Source organism: Sus scrofa, chromosome 5, assembly GCF_000003025.6.
Source record: "Sus scrofa isolate TJ Tabasco breed Duroc chromosome 5, Sscrofa11.1, whole genome shotgun sequence".
NCBI classification, from domain to species: Eukaryota; Metazoa; Chordata; class Mammalia; order Artiodactyla; family Suidae; genus Sus; species Sus scrofa.
The window spans coordinates 21,999,560-22,023,742 of NC_010447.5; the positions used below are offsets into that span (position 1 = coordinate 21,999,560).

Here is a 24,183-nt window from a genome sequence, read left to right on the forward strand (position 1 = left end):
GCCGGTGGCTACAGCTCCAATTAGACTCCTAGCCTGGGAACCTCCATATGCCGTGGGAGTGGCCCTAGAAAAGGCAAAAAAAAAAAAAAATTTTGTCATGGTATTCTTTCTTAACATGGCTAGCTAGCATTAAGCTGTTTTGGCCATACCTGCAGCATATGGCAGTTCCCAGGCCAGGGAGTGAATCTGAAAATCTTATTAAAGGCCACACACATAAGACAAGAATTACACTATCAGTCATGATGATAACTCTGGCATGCTCCAGAGAAAAAGCAAACTTAAAAATAATTTTTTAAATGTATAGTTCAAGCATATCTACCAATTTGAAGAAATTGCATTCCCTGAACAGGACCAGAAAAAAGTTATACGTTATACTTCTGTAACATAACAAAACAGAGTTGAAAACCAAGTGCTGCTATGCCCATGGTTCCTAAGAAAGAGGAAGATTTTCTACTTCTAGCATTCCAATGAAATGGTTCTAAACAATCATCTGGAAGTCATATACTTAACAATGCTCTAGGCATATCTATTACTACACTCCCCATCTAAGTTTTTATTCAGTATATGTCCCAAGTCCTATCTAGCCTGTGATATGAACTCAGTGAATACAGCAATTACCTGAAGGATTAATCTTTGTATGCCCAGCACTTTAACATTGCCTGGAACACGGGTCCTTAATTTCTGACATAAGAAAGTACTGAAAAAAGAAGCATTTCTATACAATTACAGAGAAACTGGAGGGAATAAAAAGTGGGAGAATGCAGAATCTCAAAGATTTAGAGGAGGACAACACATTTAGTTTTATTTCAATCAAATCACAACACTTTTCCAACTGTTGCAAAGTGCATCTACAATCTTCTATTACAGATCCACTTTTAAAAGGTTTCCTGTGATATTACAGCAAGCCTCTTTCTTTTTTTTCCAAACAGAGGAATATTCCCAAATTCTTCCTCAAGTAAAACTAAAAACTCATTCCAGTAAATGGCAATACATGAAATTACAGTAAACCAGACACTTGAAAGGATAGCCAAGAAGTCTTCCAACAGTTTATTAGAAAGAATGTAGACATTAAAAAAAAAAAAAAAAAAAAAAAAAATCCCCACTGTCATGAACAAAATTGAGGTTTTCAGCCCAGGTACAAGCTGAATCAAAAAAAAAAAAAAAAAAAAAAAAAAAATCCAATAGTGTATTAACATTTTTCCCACTCATCTGCTATACTGACAGTGCAAATACAAATTTGGTCTAAATGTACAGACTTTCAAGCAACAATGTACAGCCTTTCTTCGTCCTCCATGCTAAGAGATGTAAAAGTTTAAGGGTCAAACAATACCAAATGTACAGGCTTCAAAACCATCTAAGTTAGGGCATTCACTAGTTTTAGCTAAGATACATCTGGAACACTGACAAGTGATCACTTACGTACAATAATGTGAAGTAAATTTCTTGAAAAATAAACTTTAGTGGAACAATCCTGAAGGATATACCAGAGGAACAACAGGTTACCAGATTAAGGTATTTGTTTCAGCCACTCTGAGTCCATATTCTAAAATCTAAAATTTAGTTACTTTCCCTAAGCCAAGAGCTTTCTATCATGTCAGTATCTATGTTATGAAGTAAAGGAGACTTAGGTGAAATGTTTTTATTTATCACAACTGCTTTATCAATTGCCTAAGGCCTCAACAGCATCATGGCAGTCTGGGAAATGTTCATGCATAAGGTTATTGCCTTAGCTGACTTAAAATTGCCCCATACAATGGTACATATCAACCCTTAGTGAAGCCTTTTTAAAAAAACAAACAGGTTGAAAAATGGGTTAAAGTAGGCAAATACAGAATCTGCCTTTAGAGCTATCAACTCAGGAATTCTCTTAATTATGAAACCTTTGAAGAGAAGTTATTTTTCTTCCTCAACATCCAGCGATGACACATTCCTTACTCCAGATCTGGCATTTCTGAAAAGATTTTTAAAAGATTAGTATAAATTAGAATAATTAAACAACTTGGAAGTCTTTTTTTCCCCTTCTTCTTTGGCCACCCCTCAGCATATGGAGTTCCCAGGCCAGGGATCAGATTGGAGCAGCAGTTGCACCAATGCATAGAAGTCTTATAATAGGAAAAAGTAGCCACCAACAATTAGTTCCCAAGAGAACTGGGTTGTCTTTTTTTTTAAGCTTTTTTTTTAGGGCTGTATCCCCAGGAAGTTCCCAGACTAGGGGTCTCATCGGAGCTATAGCTGCCAGCCTACACCACAGCCACAGCAACACCAGATCCGAGCTGCATCTGCAACCTACACCACAGCTCACGGCAATGCCAGATCCTTAACCCACTGAGTGAGGCCAGGGATTGAACCTGCAACCTCAGGTTCCTAGTCAGATTTGTTCCCACTGCACCACGACAGGAACTCCTGGTTGTCCTTTTCTAATTTTGAATCTCAAATCATTCAAATTTCAGCTTTGGCTATTTATTAGAGACCATAAAGAAATAATCATGAGGGAGTTCCCGTCGTGGCGCAGTGGTTAATGAATCCGACTAGGAACCATGAGGTTGCGGGTTCGGTCCCTGCCCTTGCTCAGTGGGTTAACGATCCGGCGTTGCCCTGAGCTGTGGTGTAGGTTGCAGACGTGGCTCAGATCCCGCGTTGCTGTGGCTCTGGCGTAGGCCGGTGGCTACAGCTCCGATTCGACCCCTAGCCTGGGAACCTCCATATGCCGCGGGAGCGGCCCAAGAAATAGCAACAACAACAACAACAAAAAAAAAAAGACAAAAGACAAAAAAAAAAAAAAAAAAGAAAAAAAGAAAAAAAAAGAAATAATCATGTGTCTTCCAAGAACTGAAAATAAATTAATTTCTCTATTTTGAGAGTTCAGTCTTTGATGTGAAACATCACTGATACTTACTTTCATCATCACTGTCTTGTGAATCCTGCAGAAAAGGAAATAAAAAAATTATTACCAAGTTGATCAAATATTCCTCTGCTAAACTGAACAGTTTGCCTTAAAAAACTGAGGCACTGTTACTTTTGACTGAGAAGTAGCAAAGACATGTGGTTATATCAATCTTATGAACTTAGCAAGACTTAAGGTTTACTTAAGATGAACAGATGTTTTTCTTCCTCTAAGATGTGTGTCTTTTGGTGGGAATTGAGCCCACCCTCTAAATCCCTTCCTATTAACCAGACTGAATCTTTTTTAAAAGTTAAAATATACTCAACACCCAGAATGAATCTTAATAGAAGATGGTTTCTCCTCTCTTGGCATTCAATGGAAGAGTAAGATGGCTCAATATGAAGACCACTGGAATGACGAAGACAATGAACTCTAATCCTAGTGTTGAATTGTCTATAAGTTATTTTCCAATGAACAACTTTCCTAAAGATGTTAACAGGATGCCAGGTGGGGAAATGCTGAGAACAGTGCTCCAGTATATCCTCCTTTTATAGATTTACAACATCCATCTATTTACAATAGGTCTCTCTGAAAAATCCTTCTGTAAAAGCTCTTCAATTTTTAAAAATAATTCCTAAACTAACTCTTAACTGAATAAGGTATATGTCTCTATACAGTAATTATTTTGAATTATAAATCTGAGCCCTGTAAGAATGGTCCTTGGGATATCCATTTCCTAGTAAGTGAACCCATCCCTCAAAAATGGGCACATTTAAAAAAATTGCTTTCCCCTATATATGTATTTTTTAATGGATACAGCTGCAACATATAGAAGTACCCAAGCAAGGGATTAAACACAAGCCTCAGCTGCAATGTACACTGAAGCTGCAGCCAACACCAGGTCCTTTACTCCATTATGCCAGGCTTGGGTAGAACCCGTACCTCCACAGAGACCCGAGCCACTGCAGTCGGATTCTTAACCCACCATGCCACATAGGGAACTCCTGCTTTTCCCTACATCTTTAAGAAAAAAACAAGTGCCAAAAAAAAGGTGCAATCTTGAATCTATATAAAACAACCTGCAAATACATTCTTACTATTTAAGTAAACATAGAAAAGAATTTATAGACTTACATCATCTGCTCCATCTACTTCTGGTAAATCTACATCCTCATCACCACCCATGTTGTTCATCATCTATTTGAAGTGTAAAAATTAGTTTTAAAAATGACGTTAAATGAAGCCCTAATTATTAGGTTGCACGCTCCAGAATAAACCTTAAATCTGCCATAGATTTCCACCGATTAAAAAAAAAAATCTTAGGTACCTTCCTTTTTGGAAAAGGTAGTTTATAACATATTACATAAAATCCTAAAAATTTGTAGGGAAGCTAAGTAACTTCAGAGGAAAAGTGAAGTTATTAAAATTCCTCCAACAAGATAACCATGTACGATGTAGAAATTAAACATCAAAATCCAGAACAGCAATCACCTCTTGTGGCTAAGGGGAAAAAAACGGACTCTTTGTAAAGTTCCACATCTTCAACTAAGTGTATTACGGTATCCTCATTGTAGTTTTTGTTGTTTTTTAGAGCCCCACCTGAGGCATATGGATGTTCCCGGGCTAGGGGTCAAATAGGAGCTGCAGCTGATGGCCTATGCCAGCCACAGCCACACCAAATCTGAGCTGCATCTACGACTACACCACAGCTTGTGGCAAGGCCAGATCCTTAACCCACTGAGCGACGCCAGGGATTGAGCCCGCATCTTCATGGATACTAGTCAGATTCTTAACCTGCTGAGCTACAGTGGGAATTCCCTCTGTAGTTGTAAATATTGTGAAGAACTAATGAATAACTTGAAATAAAGTCCTCTGGGCTGACTAGTTTATATAAAAGGCCTGAATATTGAACAAAAGGCTAAATAAATACCAGTAACTAAATTAAAAACAGAAAATAAACATAATCCTTGAAAGAAAAGGTACACCCTGTAAAAAAACCCTTCTATACTCAGAATAAACCAGGACCAACAATGGAGCATAGTTACATAAAGTATTAATTTACCATATTTAGTTATTTCTGATCATAAAGCAAGTAGTGTATTATTTTAAGAGGTACAAATAACCAGACTAAATAACTATTATCGGATAGGGACTTCGAAAATACATGCTTACCTGAACTTCAAAGTCAAAAGAGGCCTTAAAAAGATTCCTACTCAAATCTCTCAGTACAAAAATTCTGGGCAACAATACGAGTAGCTAGTAAAGAGTGTTCCTATATCTGAAGACACTAGTGAATACTGGTTAAGTTTCTTCTAAGCAGGACAAATGCTCAAAATGTGCCAAACACAATGCTAGGTGCTCAGATACCATGTTAACAGACACAGAAATGAATACATTTGAGAACTATTTAGGAGGTAAAAACAAAATACAGACAACAAGGACAGCACTTAATGTTATACTGGATAGAGAGAGGCAGTGAAAGACAACAGTGTTAAGAAGTTGTGACTTGCACAGCTGGGTGAATGATGGCACCAATTACTACACCTAAGGAGTAGCATAGTTTAGCAGAATCACATGAAAACCTTTACCTCCCTTCTCTTTTGAAATCAAGGTGCCAGAGTCAGGTAGAAAGACGTTAAATTAGCAGTTACATACATGAAAAGTTGGAAACTTACTCCTTTTAACTCTTTATTTTCAATGAAGAAATATAATTCAAATCACAGTGAGAAACAGAGTGCATAGGTCCATCTTCAACTTATAATGTTATCTTTTCTGATTAACTTTATGACAGCACATTTGATAAGACCTAGTCTACCTGCAAGAGTATCAGTGATCTTTTTCCCCGCTTTGGCCATAGTAATATGTACTTCAGTGACATCCTGGAAAAAAGGGCTTACTTAAAACCCTTTCCTTGATTCTGCAACTAAAATAACCCACATATCACTCACTGTACTTATCTTCACCATGATTCTGGTGTTTAAAGGTTTATATCCATATTAAATGGCTCCAAAATGCAAGCCAAGTTACTATACTGATTCTCCTTAAAAAAAAAAAAAAAAAAAAAAAAAAAATCCCAATGCTAGAATTAAAACTAGCTGTGTTGCAACAAATACACACTAATTTTTAAATATTCATTAGAAAATGTTAAATGACCATTGTAAAGATGTTTTTACTGCAAAACATTTATCTTGAAAATAAAATAACATACATCTTAAACATCACTAAATTCTAAAATAAATTAAATTGACTATACTGATATATACCTGGAGAGAGAGAAACGAATTATTTAAAAGAACTTACCTCAGAGAAACGATCAAAATTAGACATGTCTTCATCTGAGTCATCTTCCCAGTCTTTCCAATTATTGAAGTCCACACTAAGCCAATTAAGCTATAGACCAACACAAATACCACCCTATGATCAGGTTATATTGTACCCTTTGGTTGTGTACCTTAAAGACTTTTGTTTTTTGGTTTTTGCAGGGGTGGGGTAGGGAGAGGTGGTAGCACGCCACACTCATGGCATGTAGAAATTCCCAGGCCAGGGATCAAGCCCACGCCACAAATGTGATCCAAGCCACAACAGTGACAACACCGTATGCTTAACATGCTGCATCATCTAGGACCTCCCCAAGACTAATTTATTTTTTTGGCTTTTTAGGGCCACACTGGAGGCATATGGGGGTTCCCAGGCTAGGGGTTGGATCAGAGCTACAGCTGCTGACCTACACCACAGCCACAGCAACACCAGATCCGAGCTGAGTCTTTGACCTACACCACAACCCATGGCAAAACCAGATCCTTAACCCACTGAGCGGGGACAAGGATCAAACCCGCAACCTCATGTTTCCCAGTCAGATTTGTTCCCACTGTGCCATGAAGGGAACTCCCCATTCCCTTTCTTATGTTATCTTCCATCATGGTCTATCTCAAGAAACTGGATGTACTTCTTTATGCTTTACAGGAAGACTTCATTGTTTATTCATTCTAAATGTAATAACTTGCACCTACCAATCTCAAACTCCTCATCCATCCCACTCCCTCCCCTCTCAAATAAACTTTTTTTTGGGGGGGGGTGTCTTTTTGTCCTTTTGAGGGCCACACCCATGGCACATGGAGGTTCCCAGGCTAGGGTCTAATCAGAGCTGTAGCTGTCAGCCTATGCCACAGCAACATCAGATCCTTAACCCATTGAGCAAGGCCAGGGATCGAACCCACAACCTCGTGGTTCCTAGTTGGATTTGTTTCCACTGTGCCACAATGGGAACTCCCTAAACTTTTTTTTTTTTTTTTTTTTTTTTAGCTTTTTTAGGGCCACACCCACAGCACATGGAAATTTCCATCCTAGGGGTTGAATTGGAGCTGCAGGTGCTGGCCCATGCCACAGCAACACATCACAGCAATTCCAGATCACGGCCAGGGATTAAATCTCATGGATACTAGTTGGTTTCATAACCTGATCCTGATGAGCCACAACAGGGACTTCCCTGAATAAACTTTTTTTTTGGGGGGGGGTCTTTTTAGGGCCACACCACATCACAGGGAGGTTCCTAGGCTAGGTAGGGGTTGAATCAGAGTTGTAGTTGCTGACCTATGCCACAGCCACAGAAACACCCGATCTGAGCTGCGTCTGCAGCCTACACCACAGTTTACAGCAACACTGGATCCTTAACCCACTGAGCGAGGCCAGGGATCGAACCCACGACCTCACAGTTCCTAGTTGGATTGTTTCTGCTTAGCCATGACAGGAACTTCCCCAAATAAACTTTTAATAGTAAGTTTCAGGTCAGTGTTCTCATGCGGCTCAATGAGTTAAGGATTTGGTATTGTCACCAAAGTGGCTTAGGTTGCTGCTGTGGCGGGGGTTTGAACTCTGGCCTCTCATGCCAAGGGTACAGTCCAAAAAAGGCTAAAAAACAAAGTTTTGAGTGTATATTATAACCCAACATCTGTGTCCCCACACCTGAAATTAACACAACTTTGTAAGTCAACCGTATTCCAGTAAAACTAAAGACAAAACACACCTGTGTACACTACAAAGTGATTACCCTCTAAGTCCACTTGCCAATTGTTACCATACCACTGACTCCTTGTACCCCTTCCCCTATGGTAACCACCAATCTGTTCTCTGAATCTATGAGTTTTGGTTTTGTTCATTCATCTGTTGTTAAAATTACATTTATCTTTTTACCTTCTGACTTATTTTACTTAGTGTATTATCCTCAAGGTCCATCCATGTTGCTGAAAACGGCCGAATTTCACATACACATTTTTTGGGTGTCACCTGTGGCATGTGCAAGTTCCCAGTGCCAAGGAGCAAACGTGTGCCACAGCAGTGACCAGGGCCACTGCAATGACACTGCAGGATACTTAACCCACTGTGCCACAGGGAACTCCAAAATTTCATTTTTTTTCAATAGAATATACACAACACAGTTCATCCATTTTACCTATCAATGGAACCTATGGTTGTTTGCATATATTGGTTATTGTAAATAATGCTGCAGTCAACAGAGGAATAGCATACATCTTCCCAATTAGTGTTTTTATATTCTTTGGATAAATACCGAGCAGTGCAATAGCTGGATCATTTGGTAGTTCATCTTTGGAGAAAACATTCATACTGTTTTCCATAGTGGCTGCACCGATATACCATCCCAACAATATACAAAGGTTCCCCTTTCTTTACATTCTCTTCAACATGTTGTCATCTTTTATTTGTTTTAGAGCCACCCTCAAGGCATATAGCAGTTCCCAGGCTAGGGGTCAAATCGGGAACTGTAGCTGCTGGCCTAAGCCACAGCCACAGCCACAGCCACTCAGGATCTGAGCCGTGTCAGCAATCTACACCACAGCTCGTGGCAACACTGGATCCTTAACCCAATGAGCAAGGCCAGGGATCCAATCTACGTCCTCATGGATGTTAGATTCATTAACCACTGAGCCACAACAGGAACTCCTTATCTGTCTTTCTGATATTAGCCATTCTAACTGTGAGAGGTTATCTCGTAGAGCTATCAGTTATGAGGTGCTACCTCACTGTGGTTGTGATTTGCATGTCTTTAATAATTACTGATGTTGAACATCTTTCTAAATGCTTGCTGGATAGCTGTATGTCTTGTTTGGGAAAATGTCTATTAAATCCTCTCATTATTCAACTGAGTTGTTGTTATTGAGTTGTATGAATTCTTCATTTACTTTGGATATTATCCGATATGTGATTTGCAAATATATTCTCCCATTCACTAGGTTTGTCTTTCCATTTTGTTGATCGTTTTCTTTCCTGTATCTTTAGTTACTTAAAAATATTAAACTTAAAAAAAAAAAAAAAAGGAACCTACCTTCGCCCTTTCTTTTGTTAACCGTGGCCATGACTGGCCAGATTCTCCTTTTCGTAAACAACATAAAATTGATCTGTCCGTTCTTTTATGCTTGGAATCCTAAAAACAAAAATAAGACACCATGGCTCATGGAATGCCAGATACTTAACCTACTTTGAGGCTTATGGATCAAATCCGCATCATGATGATACTAGTTGAATTCATTTCCACTGTGCCACAATGCAAACGCCTCTCCTACTTTTTTACCCTATACTTTCTCTAAACCCTGAAACACCTCTACACTACTAGAGATTTCAGAGGCTATCCAATTGCAAGGAAATCACCACTTTTCCCTTACCTGCACAGGTTAATAAAACCTTAGAAAAATTAACTCAATATGGTAAAATCGTAAAACATACTTAGATGTGCCTATATTTAAATAAGACAAACCCCAAGAGTACTACCCTTATATCAACTACACCCCAATCTAAAAAAAAGGTAGTTAGAATGGGGAAAATAATGCAAGATATATAATTACACTTAGCCTCTGAACTGTTAAAAAATTCAGTGCTTATCTCTAATAATGAGTATTTAAATTATGTCCATTTCCTCACAGTTTAAACTGGGACTAAAGAGCAAGACTACTTACATTTGGATCAATACAGTGAAAAAGATCAATTTCATTTAAATGTTTAAAATTATCACTTCCTCCAAGACAACTGTACAAAAAAAAAAAAAAAAAAAAAGGAAAAAAAATTAGCCTCTTCAAAAAGATGTATTAGCAGTAACTTCAGCAAACAAAAACAAGCAAACCAAAGTTACTTAAGTTGTGTGAAACTAGCTTCTTTAGTCAATGGTGTAAATAATAATTTACCTGAATGTAAGCTTGGACTTTTCAAAATTTACATTAACATCTTTACTGTCTTCAACACAAAATTCAATGAAGACATAGTCCCTTCGATCGTACCACTTTGCAGAAGCAGGCTGCCTACAAAGAGATAAAATTAGACAAAGGTAAGCTGGAATTCACTAACTGAATGTTTACATAACCCTCACAATTTAGCATGTGAGTAAAGTACTTCTGTGTGCCATCACAGCATTGATTATTTCCAGGCAGTTTATTACAATTTCAAATGTAAACTAGGGAGTTCCCGTTGCGGCCCAGTGGAAATAAATCTGACTGGGAACCACAAGGTTGTGGGTTTGATCCTTGGCTTTGCTCAATGGGGTAAGCTCCGGTGCTGCGGTGAGCTGTGGTGTAGGTCAAAGACCCAGCTCATATCTGTTGTTGCTGTAGCTGTGGTGTAGCCTGGCAGTTGCAGCTCTGATTTGACCTGTAGCCTGGGAGCCTCCATATGCCTTGGGTGCGGCCCTAAAAAGGGGAAAAAAAAAAGTAAACTACATTTTACCCTACATTTGCATTCCAAGCTGAAATTACCAACCCAAAGGAGTAGAAGTTTAAAGTCCCAAAACTGCAGCCAACTTCTAATTGCTCAACAACATTTTTACATGACTGTTAAACTTGACTAGCCATACTCTACTCTGGAACACTGCTATCATATCTGAAGTTAAAAATTAGAGAAGGCAAGAAGATCCTGTTACGGCTCAGCGAGTATGAAGCCTTGAGATGCGAGTTCAGTCCCCCAGCCTCGCTCAGTGGGTTAAGGGTTAAGGATCTGGCATTACCACAAATGCAGCTTGGATCTTGCATTGCTGTGGGTGTAGTGTAGGCCGGCAGCTGCAGCTTTGATTCTACCCCTAGCCTAGGAAGTTTCATATGCTGTGGGTGCAACTATAGAAAAAAGAAAAAGAAATAGAAATGGTAATCTCCAACGTTAACCAGATAATCCCATCCTTAAAAAGCACTACTAACAATAACAAAAAATGGCAATGAACACACCAGGGCCAAAATACTACTTAATTCCAACTAAAAGGAAATACCTATAGAGAAACTGTAGACTCTAGCTCCAAGCTTGGGACAGCTCTCAGTGTAGATGAAGCTATTTATTAGAAACAAGATCAGGAGGCAACAATTAAGAGTCTCGGAGTTCCCATCATGGCTCAGTGGTAACGAATTGGATTAGGAACCATGACGTTGCGGGTTTGATCCCTGGCCTTGCTCAGTGGTTAAGGATCCGGCATTGCTGTGAGCTGTGCTTTAGGTCGCAGACGAGGCTCAGATCTGGTGTTGTGGCTGTGGCGTAGGCTGGCAGCAACAGCTCCAATTAGACCCCTAGCCTGGGAACCTCCATATGTCGCAGGTGCGGCCCTAGAAAAGGCAAAAAGACAAAAAAAATAAAAAAAATAATTAGGAAAAAAGAGTCTCTCTTTCCTTGGCTATTACGATTTGGACAATTTGAAACAATAACTGCAAATTGATCAAAATAGTTGAAACTCTCTGGGTTTCTATTAATTAAAAATGCAGGAGTTCCCGTCGTGGCGCAGTGGTTAACGAATCCGACTAGGAACCATGAGGTTGCGGGTTCGGTCCCTGCCCTTGCTCAGTGGGTTAACGATCCGGCGTTGCCATGAGCTGTGGTGTAGGTTGCAGACGCGGCTCGGATCCCGCGTTGCTGTGCCTCTGGCGTAGGCCGGTGGCTACAGCTCTGATTCAACCCCTAGCCTGGGAACCTCCATATGCCGCGGGAGCAGCCCAAGAAATAGCAACAACAACAACAACAAAAGACAAAAAGACAAAAGACAAAAAAAAATAAAAATAAAAAAAAAAAAAATAAAAATGCATAGGGAGTTCCTGCGGCAGCTCAGGAGGAACAAACCTGAGCAGTATAAATGAGGATGTGGGTTGGATCCCTGGCCTCATTTTGTAGTTTGGGGATCTGGAGCTGCCACAAGCTTTGACACAGGCTGCAGACGAATTTTGGATCCTGCGGCTGTCGCCCACAGCTGCAATTCTGATTCAACCCCTAGAATCTGTGAACCTTTATATGCCACGGGTGAGGCCCTAGAAAGCAAAACACACACACACACACACAAAAGCTCTTTTGTGGTACAGAAATTAAGGCAGCAATGACACCAGCTCCTTAACCCACTGAGCCACTAGAAAATTCCTCATACTTAAAAAAAAAAAAAAAAAAAAAAAGTTACTGGCGTTCCCATCGTGGCTCAGTCGTTAACGAATCCGACTAGGAACCATGAGGTTGTAGGTTTGATCCCTGGCGTTGCTCAGTGGGTTAAGGATCTGGCGTGGCCGTGAGCTGTGGTGTAGGCTGCAGATGCAGCTCGGATCCCCAAGTTGCTGCGGCCGTGGTGTATGCTGGTGGCCACAGCTCCGATTCAGCCCCTAGCCTGGGAACCTCCATACGCCTGAGTGCGGCCCCAGAAGAGATGAAAAAAAAAAAAAAAAAAAAAACCCAAAAAACAAACACAAGAATGTGAGACAGATTATTTGCAGCCTATAAAGCCTAATATTTACTAAGTGACCTCAAACTAATAAAAAACCTAAAAAATATAGGTGTTTCTTCTGTGGAGCAGTGGGTTAAGGATCCAGCATTGCTACAGATGTGGCATAGGTCACAGCTGTGCTGGGATTCAATCCCTGGCCCAGGGAACTTCCACTTGCTGTGCACGAGGCCAAAGAAAACAAAAACTTTCTATTAATAGAAAGTCTGATTTAGCTTTAGCTCCTTAACTATGTTCACTTTATCTCTTGCTTTATACAAACATTTGTAAAAATCCTAACTACTGTTCAGGTCTGTCAATTCATTTTATTTTTTTGGTCACACCTGTGCCACCCAGTGACCCAAGCTGCTGCAGTGACAATGCCAGAGCCTTAACTGGCTGCACCACAAGAGAACTTCTGAATTCATTTGATTTATTTTTTTTTTTTGTCTTTTTGCTTTTCTAGGGCTGCTCCCGTGGCATATGGAAGTTCCCAGGGTAGGGGTCTAATCAGAGCTGTAGCCACCGGCCACAACCACAGCAGATCCGAGCCGTGTCTGCAACCTACACCACAGCTCACAGCAACGCTGGATCCTTAACCCACTGAGCAAGGTCAGGGATCAAACCCGCAACCTCATGGTTCCTAGTCGGATTCCTTAACCACTGAGCCATGATGGGAACTCCCCTGAATTCACTGTAATAGTAACCCACCTACAGATGCAAAAACTTTACCTCTGCATCCATTAGGTGAATAGGACACTACCTAAAGCAAAAAATACCCAAGAAATCCCACTGTGGGACATTGATAGTTCTTCTAATAATTACTTCTAAGCTCAACTTTAGGGTTATGTCTATTCAAGCAACTAAATTTTGTATAACCTAAAATTCTCTTAGTTTGTCTCAAAAAGACAGAATGGAAACCACATTTGCTCCCAAATATTGTGTTTTTATTTTAGGTCCCACTGATGGCACACAGAAATTTCTGCACCAGGCTAGAGACTGAATCCAAGCCACAGCAGCAGCAATACCGGATCTTCTAACCCGCTGTGCTGGGCCAGGGATTGAATCCGTACCTCCTTGACCTGAGCTGCAGTCGTGTTCTTAACCTAATGTACACGGCAGGAACTCCACAAATACCATTTTCAACAAACAGAACTTGGTGGGGTTTATCTTTCATTTGTAGAAAACCAAAAGCACCCCTCACTTTAAAAAAAATGGATGCACCAGTACAATGATCTGAATGCATGCCACCCCTTCCCCCCAAATGCATGCCCTCTAATACTCAATGTGATGGTATTAGAAGGTAGAACCTTTGGAACATACTTAGGTCATGAGAATAGAATCCTCATAAATAATATTTCATTGTAAGAGAGGCTCCAAAAGACCTCTAAAGCCCCTTTCACTGCTATGAGGACACAGCAAGAAGCTATGAATCAGGATGTGGGCCCCTTCACCAGCCTGCAGCAAACAGTGGACAATAAACTGTTGTTGATAAACTACCCTGCAACTATTTTGTTACAGTAACCCAAACAGACTAAAACAACCAGCAAAGCTAAATGGAAAAAATTTGCTAAGTAACATTTCCCAGTTACTGTAATTCTTCTAATAGTTTACTATGTGTAAAGCAGACTGAATTAAAAAACTTTTAGGAGTTCCCATCGTGGCACAGTGGTTAACGAATCCGACTAGGAACCATGAGGTTGCGGGTTCGATCCCTGGCCTTGCTCAGTAGGTTATGGATCTGGTGTTGCTGTGAGCTGTGGTGTAGGTCGCAGACACGGCTCAGATCCCACGTTGCTGTGGCTCTGGTGTAGGCTGGAGCTGTAGCTCTGATTCAACCCCTAGCCTGGGGACCTAGGGAGTGGCCCTAGAAAAGGCAAAAAGAAAAAAAGAAAAGACAAAAAACAAACAAAAACCCCCACAACTTGTATAAACTACTAACACAACTATATCATATGTAATTTGGGGTAAGTTCATAAAACTTAAGATTGAAAACCAAGTTAGGACTAGGTCATAGCCGTCCCTGGCCACAGCAGAAAAGAATTTATTCCGTAACTGGGTAAATAAAAAAATAATAACATTGAGGAATTTCCCTGCGGCTCATCAGGTTAAGGATCCAGCACTGTCACTGCTGTGGCTCTAAGCTACAGCTGAGGCACGGGTTTGATCTTTGGCCCAGGAACTTCTGCACGCTGTGGGTGCAGCGAAAAAACAAAAAACAGGGAGTTCTCATTGTGGCCCAGCAGAAACAAATCCGACTAGTATCCATGAGGATGAGGGGTCAATTCCTAGCCTCACTTAGTGTGTCAGGGACCCACCATTTCCCTGTGGGTTCCCAGACGAGGCTCTGGAAAGGCTGGCAGCTCCAATTTGACCCCTAGCCTGGGAACTTCCATATGCCATGTATGCGGCCCTAAAAACCAAACAAACAAAAAAACACAAAAAACCCCAAACCAAAACCCCAACAACAACAAAAAATTAATTGTATCTATCATTCTTTTGTTGTTGTTGTTGTCTTTTTAGGGCTACACCTGTGGCATATGGATGTTCCCAGGCTAGAGGGTGGGAATCAAACCTGCAGCTGTCAGCCTACACCACGGCTCACGGCAATGCTGGATTCCCCAACCCACTTAGTGAGGCTGGGTATGTAACCCATCCCGCATCCTCATGGATACTAGTCAGATTTGTTTCTGCTGCATTACAATCAGAACCCTTCATTCTTTTACAACTTTGGATATCTTGAGAGAGAAAAAAATTTCTATATATAATAGAATTTTATATCACATGACTTGTCTCTATAACCAATACTATGACCAAAGCACCAACACATTTTTTCCCTCAGAATTTCCAACATTTCCTAAGTTTTTCGTAAGCAGGTACTCGAACCATTACACAGCAAACGTAAAAAATTGTGAGGTCTGTACCTAAGAATTTAGTGAAACAGAAAATCTTTGGTGTTCAAGTGAGAACCTCAAAGTTCTTTTTTTTTGAGGGGGGCCCACACCCTTGGCACCCTGTGGTGAGGGTTCACCCTTGGACTGAACCCTCGCCACAGCAGTGACAATACCAGATCCTTGACCCGCTGCACCGCAAAACAACTCCCATAAAAATCCTAATTACTATCATAATAATTCAAATTTGGATCCCTGAAATATATTGCTTAGATCAACCATGGGATACATGGATATGCTAATTGACAATAATCTTTATGATAAAATAGATAAATATTTTTAAACCTATCAAGTCTTGTTTTTTGTGTATGTGTGGCCATGGCTTCCACAAGCAAGTTAGTTCCTCGCCAGGAATCAAATCCACACCACAGCTGTAATCAGACCTACAGCAGTGATAATCCTGGATCCTTAACTTGCTGAGCCACAAGGAACTCACAAACCTCTTAAGTTTGTTTTGCTTTTTAGGGCCGAACCTGTGGCATATGAAGTTCCCAGGCTAGGGGTCAAATCAGAGCTGCAGCTGTCAGCCTATACCACAACCACAGCAACGCCAGATCCAAGCCGAGTCTTCAACCTACACCACAGCTCAGGTCAACAGCGGATCCTTAACCCACTGAGCCAGACCAGGGATTGAACCCGCAACCTCATAGATAGATCCTAGTCGGATTCATTTCCACTGCGCCACGACGGGAACTCCAGATTTATTTTTTTTTTTGCCATTTCTTGGGCCACTCCCATGGCACATGGAGGTTCCCAAGCTAAGGGTCGAATTGGAGCCATAGCCGCTGGCCTATGCCAGAGTCACAACAACTCGGGATCCGAGCCGCGTCTGCAACTTACACCGCAGCTCACGGCAATGCCCAATCTTAACCCACTGAGCAAGGCCAGGGATCGAACCCACAACCTCATTGTCCCTAGTTGGATTCGTTAACCACTGAGCCACGATGGGAACTCCTAACTCCAGATTTTTTAAAAGAATTTGAGGAGTTCCTGCAGTAGCACAGGTTCGATCCCCTGCCTAGCACAGTGAGTTGAGAATCCAGTGTTGCCACAGCTGCAGCTTGGGTCATGACTGTGGCTGGGATCTGTTCCCTGGCCTGGGAGCTCCATAGGCTGTGGGGCAGCTAAAAAAGAAAAAAAAAATTTTTTTCTGGGAGGAGAAAGGAGAAGGATAGAATCTGTTTAAAGGGAATTTGTGGTAATCAGCCAGTTAAAATAAAGATCAGGAGTTCCCACTGTGGCAAGTGAGTTAAGGAACCAGCATTTTCACAGCTTTGGCTAAGATTCAATTTCTGGCCCAGGGAACTTCCATATGCCACGGGTTGGACCAAAAAAGGAAAAAAAGAAGAGAGAAATATCAGTCTGACCAAAACATAACCAATATGCTAAATATTCCCAAAATAAACAGCTCACCAAGTCAAATGTACCTTGAAGTTATGTTTTGACTTGGTGGTCCTTTTCCTGATTTCTCAGAATATAGCAAAACCTCCATTAATAGAATCTAAAATCTGAAATCTGATTTATAGATGACTCACCACCTTTATCTTTCAACTACCGACCACCAATCTACTTTCCAATCTATCAGATATAATTGAATCTACAAACCATAGAAGATCCCAGTTAGTCCAAACCCTTACCATCAAGCACCTCATGCAGACAAGCCTTACTGTATTTGTTCAGAGATTTAGACTTTGAACTTTATTCAATAAACAAATACTTATTGAACATGTTGCCAGAAAACTATTCTGGATCTACAACTGTCAACAAAGCAGATAAGGAGTTACCACAGTGTCGTCTCTACAGTTAAAGGACAGAAGTTTGATCCTCTGCCTAGCACAGTGGGTTAAGGGATCCAATACTGCAACTGTGACTGGGATCTGATCCCTGGCCCCAGAACTCCATATGCTGCAGGGCAACAGCAAAAAAGGCAGATAAAAAAAATTTCTGCCCTTAAGCTTACATTCAAGATGTATGAAATTCAGCCCCAAATTCTTCTCCTAAAGGAACACTGGCATAAAAGGATCAGATCCACTGCTAGCCATGGCTTTTCATTTTTTTCTTTTTAGGGCATCACCACAGCATAAGAAGTTCCCAGGCTAGGACTTGATGCAGAGCTGCAGCTGCCAGCCCACACCACAGCTCACAGCAATGCTGGATCCTTAATTCACTGAGCAAGTGGAATTAAGCCTGCATCCTCACGGATAACAGTCAGGTTAATCCACTGAGACACAACGGGAACTCCAAGGCTTATCTCCTTTTTTGGGGCTTCTTTTTGTGGCATTTGAAAGTTTCCAGGCTAGGGGTCAAATTGGAGCTATAGTTGCTGGCCTACACCACAGCAACTTGGGATCCAAACCACACCTGCAACCTATGCCACAGCTCATGGCAAAGCTGGATCCTTAACCCACTGAGCTAGGCCAGTGATTGAACTCGTGTCCTTATGGATACTAGTCAGGTTTATTACCTCTGTGCAACAGGAACTCCTGGATTATCTTTCTTAACATATAAATATGTAATGAATCATTATGTTTTTTAGTTATCAGTACTCTGAAAGATACCTGATCTATAATTATGTCCTTAATGTCTACATTACGATATTCTCTAATAGTATACAACCTCATATACTATATTCAGAAGTTATCAACAATAGTCCCTTTATGAATTTATTGTTTTTCTTAACCCACAGTGGGAACTCCTAAACTCTAAGAATAGTAGTCAGAAGACTACTAGAGCTTTAATAATGGCATTATGCATCCCCTACATTCAGGAAAAACTAAACATTTCTAACAAGTAAAAGATTCTTTAAGACTAGTTTCACTCATCTTTTATACATCTCAAAAAAAATTTTTTTTTCTGGCCTTTTCTAGGGCTGTACCTGAGGCATACGGAGGTTCCCAGGCTAGGGGTCTAATCAGAGATATAGCCACCAGCCTACGCCACAGCCACAGCCACATGGGATCCAAGCCACGTCTGCAACCTACACCACAGCTCGCAGCAACACCAGATCCTTAACCACTGAGCAAGGCCAGGGACCAAACCCGCAACCACTGTGCCACGACAGGAACTCCTATCTCAAAGTTTTTTTTTTCCTTTCATTACAGCTGGTTTACAGTGTTCTGTCAATATTCTACTCTACAGTAAGGTGACCCAGCCACACATCCATGTATACATGTTCATTTCTCACATTATCACGCTCTATCATAAGTGACTAGCTACATTTCCCAATGCTATACAGCAAGATCTCATTGCTTATCCATTCCAAAGGCAATAGTTTGCATCTATTAACCCCAAATTCCCAGTCTATCCCAATCCCTCCCCCTTGGCAACCACAAGTTTGTTCTCCCTGTCCATGATTTTCTTTTCTGTGGACAGGTTCGTTTATGCTATATATTAGATTCCAGATATAAGTGATATTATATGGTATTTGACTTTCTCTTTCTGACTTACTTCACTTAGTAAAGCAAAGTAAGATTTTAACCAATGCCAGCGATGCTGTTTGTCTCTGACCATTCGTTACTTTAAGTACAAGATACCAAAAAGAATGACCTCAAATAGCTCATAACCATTTTATCTTACATCTCGTGTTATTAGATAAATAGGTCCAACCTAAAATTAGAGTTAAAATAACTAAAAAAAAAAAAAAAAAGAAAGGAGATAAAGTAGCACCCCCTGCAGGGGATTTGAGCTGGTCTTAAAAGGAGCAGTCCTAAAATCCCAGCCTTCTCCAGTTGAGAGAGCTTTTATGCAAACTATTGGACAAAACTTAAAAACTTGATTAAAAGAAATCTACCTAGAAAATCATGACTGAAGAGCAATCACATGATAAAAAAATACACTCTAAAACCTTCAAGATGTCCAGCATAAAAGTCTCTCCAGGAGTTCCCAGCCTTGCCCAGGAGAAACGAATCCGACTAGGAACCATGAGGTTGCAGATTCGATCCCTGGCCTCACTCAGTGGGTTAAGGACATGGCATTGCCATGAGCTGTGTGGTGTAGGCAGCAGACCAGGCTCAGGCCTGGCATTTGCTATGGCTGTGGCGTAGGCCAGCATCTGTAACTGATTCAACCCCTAGCCTGGTAACCTCCAGATGCCACAGGTGCAGCCTTAAAAAGCAAAAAGTCTCTCCACAGCTAAAAAAAAAGTTTATAGAACCCAACAAAATGAATCTTCATCAGCCAGATTCTCTCTAGAGCTGGATGACCCATTAGAAGTCTTTTCCGGAGTCCCCGCTGTAGCTCAGTGGTTAACGAACCCGAGACTAGGAACCATGAGGTTGCGGGTTCAATCCCTGGCCTTGCTCAGTGGGTTAAGGATCCAGCGTTGCTGTGAGCTGTGGTGTAGGGTGCAGACGCAGCTCAGATCCCGAGTTGCTGTGGCCCTGATGTAGGCTGGCAGCTACAGCTCTAATTAGGCCCCTAGCCTGTGAACCTCTATATGCTTGGGGTGCGGCCCTAGAAAAGACAACAACAAAAATAAAAGTCTTCTCCAGCTCAAGTAACTGACTGGTAATATTCATCTTGTAAATTCATTCAGTCATTAATTAATAAGATCCCCTAAAGAATTTGCAAGATGTCATATATTGACTAAACAGAGTAAAATTTACCTGGTCTCTTCAAAACACTCATTTTCAAAATAGCATTCTTCTAATTATAGATTGCTTTTTGGAATACTGATTGTTAGACTTTTCATTGAGTTCTTTATATAACTTAACATTTCTTACCTATTTACCAATTCTACATGATCTCTGAAAAGTGTTTCTACTTCAAACCGTATTAAACATGTTATCTCTTCATATAAAGATATTTCTTGTTCCGCTACATTAGTTTACTAAAAGTTGGTAATGCTTTATCTCCAGATTCATTTTCTCACAAATGACAATCCTGCTACATTATTTGGAATAGAAATTTCAAAAAGAAAAGTACAAGTTCTTTTACACAGATTAAAGTCTTCTATTACATACCACTTCTTGGGATGGGGGAAATCCTTCCAAAATTCTAACATGTCATTTTACAGTAATACATGCATTCTTCTCAAACCTTCTTCTCCATCAATTGGCTACAGTGTATCCTTATTCATTTAGACATCTAATTCAATATACTCACCACAAATATCACCATTTTACTAGGTAAACCCTTGAAAATCCATTACTTTTTATAGAAATAAAAATTCTTCCCCTCAATTGATCTCCATAGGTAACTTTCAGGAGTACGTGGTACCAAAAAACTGTAAAATAGGCAGTTCTCACATCTGAAAAGGTAAGGCTTTTCCTGAAAAGAATGTAAAGCTGGGAATGGCAATGCAAGAGACCGCACTCGGTTAAAATGTTTTCCTTTATCATAAAACTAAGACTTTTAAAAGATCTGAAATTACCCCCACGTAAACAAACTTAAGGCAACAAAAAGGCAATTACCTACCTGTTTCATCCTTAAATTAAAATAGGATAACGAAACCTCACCTAAAGTTTCACAGAAAATATCCCTAAGTATCTTTCAACTCTAACAAGTGCAGAACTCCCTGCTCAATTGTAAAGCCTCGCTACCAGGGAAACGGCTGAGTTTTGGCAACCTCCACTCCCTTCGCGAGACTGAGTTAAGAAGAAGCCTGGAAACACCCATACTCTGGCAATCACGACACCGAGAGGGAAGTAAGTTGCGGCGACAGCATGGCCTCCCTCCCTCCAGTTGCCTAGCAGTACCTGTCGCTCGCAGTGGAGGGCCGCGTGGTGCCTTACGAAGAGCACCAGCAGCTGTGGGGTAGGACCCACCGCAGGTGCACTTGTCCCCGGGCCTGGTCCCAGCATCACACAGCGGCAGAAGCAGACCTAGGTCGCTAGGAGCGGAGTGGCAGCCCACGAGGGTCCACGCCTCCGAGGCGCCCGCGTGGCCAAAAGCTCACAGGAGATTAAGGCCTAAGGCTAAGTTACGAAGAGTTGGGAGCAGCCCTCACTGCCGAAGGGGGAAAGTGGGGTTTCCGGCACGGGGAAGCAAAGGGAAGGTTTAGAGATGGGGGAAGCGGACATCTGGAGGAAAAATGTCCTCCACCCGCCAACGGTAACCGGAACAAGGATACTGGACCTCCCACCCCCAAGCAAGAACGAATGCTACCGAGGGGGAAAAAGCCGAGGGAGCCGAAAGCGGGGGAGGGGAAGGGATGGCTTCCCGGCACCCCCCCGCGCGGCCTCGGCCTCCCTCCAGGGCGACCTTCCCTGGGTGGCGTGTCGCACTCACATCGTGAACGGGGCAAGGGGACGGGCGAACGGGTGGGCGGGCCTCTCCGGCGGCAGCTGGTAGGCAGTCGACTCCTCTCCGGTGGCGACTCTGGCGTCCTCTCCCCGATTGCGGCCTCTTTTCGCTTTTCCCTCAAGCGACGGCGGCGGCGCGGCGGGCTAGACCTGGGTTCCCAGAATGCACCGCGCGGGCAGAGCGACTCCTCCGGTCGGGGAGAAAAGGAAAGTGTAGGAAAAGGGGCGCGAGAACGGAGAATGAACGTGCGTGCGTGCGAGCGAGGGGTGGTGAGGCCGGGCGGCGGCTGGTGACGCAGCAAAATGCCCGGGCCCAGCCGCCGCGCGTGCGCACTCTTTGTTTTCGGGCTCCTGCGCGGCTTTCTAGAGATATCTACGGAAAGGGCGGGGCTTCCCAGCTCCTTCGCGATCCTTCCCGGGGCTGGCCCCGCCCCACGTCGGCTGCCTCCGGCTCGACTGGTTCCCGCCGCTTTGCCCGCTCCCCCCTCCTCGCGGTGGAAACCGTTGGTCGCCTAACCGCCCTGCCACGCGCCTTGGGCGATCTCCCCGAGAAACTGTCGCGTTAACCGAGGGAGGAAGGCCGAGGCGGATGGACGCAGAGTCTGGAGGCTTGAAAAGTGAAATAGGGGATCGGTTACTTGAGGGAGTACATCGGCTCACTGAGAAAACAGTCTACGGCAAAAAGATGGGCAAAGCCTCCGCTGGTGATATTTGAGGGAAAGGGCTAACCTGAGTCACAGGCCTGGGTCCTCCTCGCCGTCTTTCTGAGGGGTGGAGAACCTGTCCAGGGGCCGCGGAAATTCGAGGTCTTTGGCTGACCGGCATTCGCACCTGCTTTGATGCGAGAGGAAAGTTATTAAATGAGTCTAAGTTTGCGGGAATGGAGAGACCAGGACACTTGGAGTCTCCAGGCTGATCCTGTAGGGGAGGGGGGAAACCTCATCTTTTTTCAGCTGTTACCTGGTTAGGTGCTAATGGGTGTTACTAACCAAGAGAATCAAAATGGTAACTTGTCCACTCTAGAAATCGCTTAGCCGGGAAGTAAGGGAGAAATACATCAATACGCTGCTTGTTAGGACACAGAGGAGGTTTAAGGAAAGTGCCGTAAGACATTTTGGAGAGTGTTTGGAAGCTTCATATGCAGCATTAATTAGTGTCTATGCTATGCAAGGCAGGTGTTGGGAACTACAGACATTGGACCCTAGGCTCCAATCCTGTTAAAGAAAGTTAAACCCCAGCTCTCAAATACTGTGATTCTGGAGTTCCATTGTGGCTCAGCAATAACAAACTGGATTATCCATGAGGATGCGGGTTCGATCCTTAGCCTCAGTGGGTTAAGGGTGGGGAGCTGCCATCAGCTGTGGTGTAGGTTGCAGATTGCGGCTCAGATCTGGCCTTGCTGTGGCTGTGGGTAGGCCAGCAACTACAGCTCTGATTTGACCCCTAGCCTGGCAGCTTCCATATACTGCCCACGTAGCCCTTTAAAAAAAAAAAAAAAAAAAATACTGTCATTCTAAGGAGCCTACTGCTTATTTCGGAAAACAAAATACATCAAGATGTTTGAGTCTGGAGTTCCTTTCCTGGCTCAGCAGAAACGAACTGGATTAGGATCCATGTGGATGCGAGTTTGATCCTTGACCTTGCTCAGTGGGTTAAGGATCCAGCTTTGCGGTCAGCTGGGGTGTAGGTTGCAGACAAGGCTCAGACCCCAAGTTGCAGTGGTGTGGTGAAGGCCAGCAGCTACAACTCCAATTCCACTGGTAGCCTCTTTTTAGGGCTGCTCCCGCGGCATATGGAGGTTCCCAGACTAGAGGTTGAAATCTGAGCTGCAGCTGCCCGGCCTACAGCACAGCCATAGTAACGCCAGATCCTTAACCCACTGAGTGAGGCCAGGGATAGAACCTGCTTCCTCATGGATACTAGACAGGTTCGTTTCTGCTGAGCCACTATGGGAACTCTGATTTTCTTTTTCAACCCTTTAAAAATGTAAAAATCATTCTTGAAGGCCATGCAAAGATTAGTGGTTGCAGAAAGTTTACCAATCTCTGACCTAGGTAATCCAGAGTGTAGAGGGAAGGTAGGTCATAAATAATGGTGGCACTAATTATCAGGCTAATTGTTTTTGACTTATTTCTATGACAGTGGGAAGCTATTGAAGTTTTTTTGAATGGGAGTAACATTTGTGTTCTAAAAAGATTAATTTGGCAACAACATAAGATGAACTGAAAATGGAACTGAATTGAAGATAGGCATTTAAAAGTCTGCAACCTGAAAAAACTGGCAATTTCCCCTATCAAGTGCTGTGAGAAAAACTGCCTTTCACACAAGAAATTTCTGAAAATTCAAATCCATTGCATCATAATTTATAGTTTATTTACTACTCCCATT

At 42.1% G+C, this 24,183-nt stretch overlaps 1 protein-coding gene across 3 annotated transcripts; it reads right to left on the reverse strand.

The window, feature by feature from the left end:
* PTGES3 (prostaglandin E synthase 3) lies at positions 776 to 23,271 on the reverse strand. Of its 3 annotated transcripts, none has more exons than XR_002344304.1 (8): positions 21,250 to 23,271; positions 10,078 to 10,191; positions 9,853 to 9,922; positions 9,225 to 9,323; positions 6,185 to 6,274; positions 4,019 to 4,081; positions 2,897 to 2,921; positions 776 to 1,951 (listed from the first exon to the last, which is right to left on the reverse strand). XR_002344304.1 is itself a non-coding variant. In XM_001929413.6 (8 exons), coding segments are annotated over exons 1-8 (483 nt in total). In that variant the 5' UTR covers positions 21,784 to 22,140; the 3' UTR covers positions 776 to 1,931. The 3 variants fall into 3 exon arrangements, 2 of the variants coding, with proteins under 2 accessions (XP_001929448.3, XP_005663949.1); XM_001929413.6 differs by having other exon boundaries at positions 21,782 to 22,140; XM_005663892.3 differs by lacking the exon at positions 4,019 to 4,081 and having other exon boundaries at positions 21,782 to 23,271.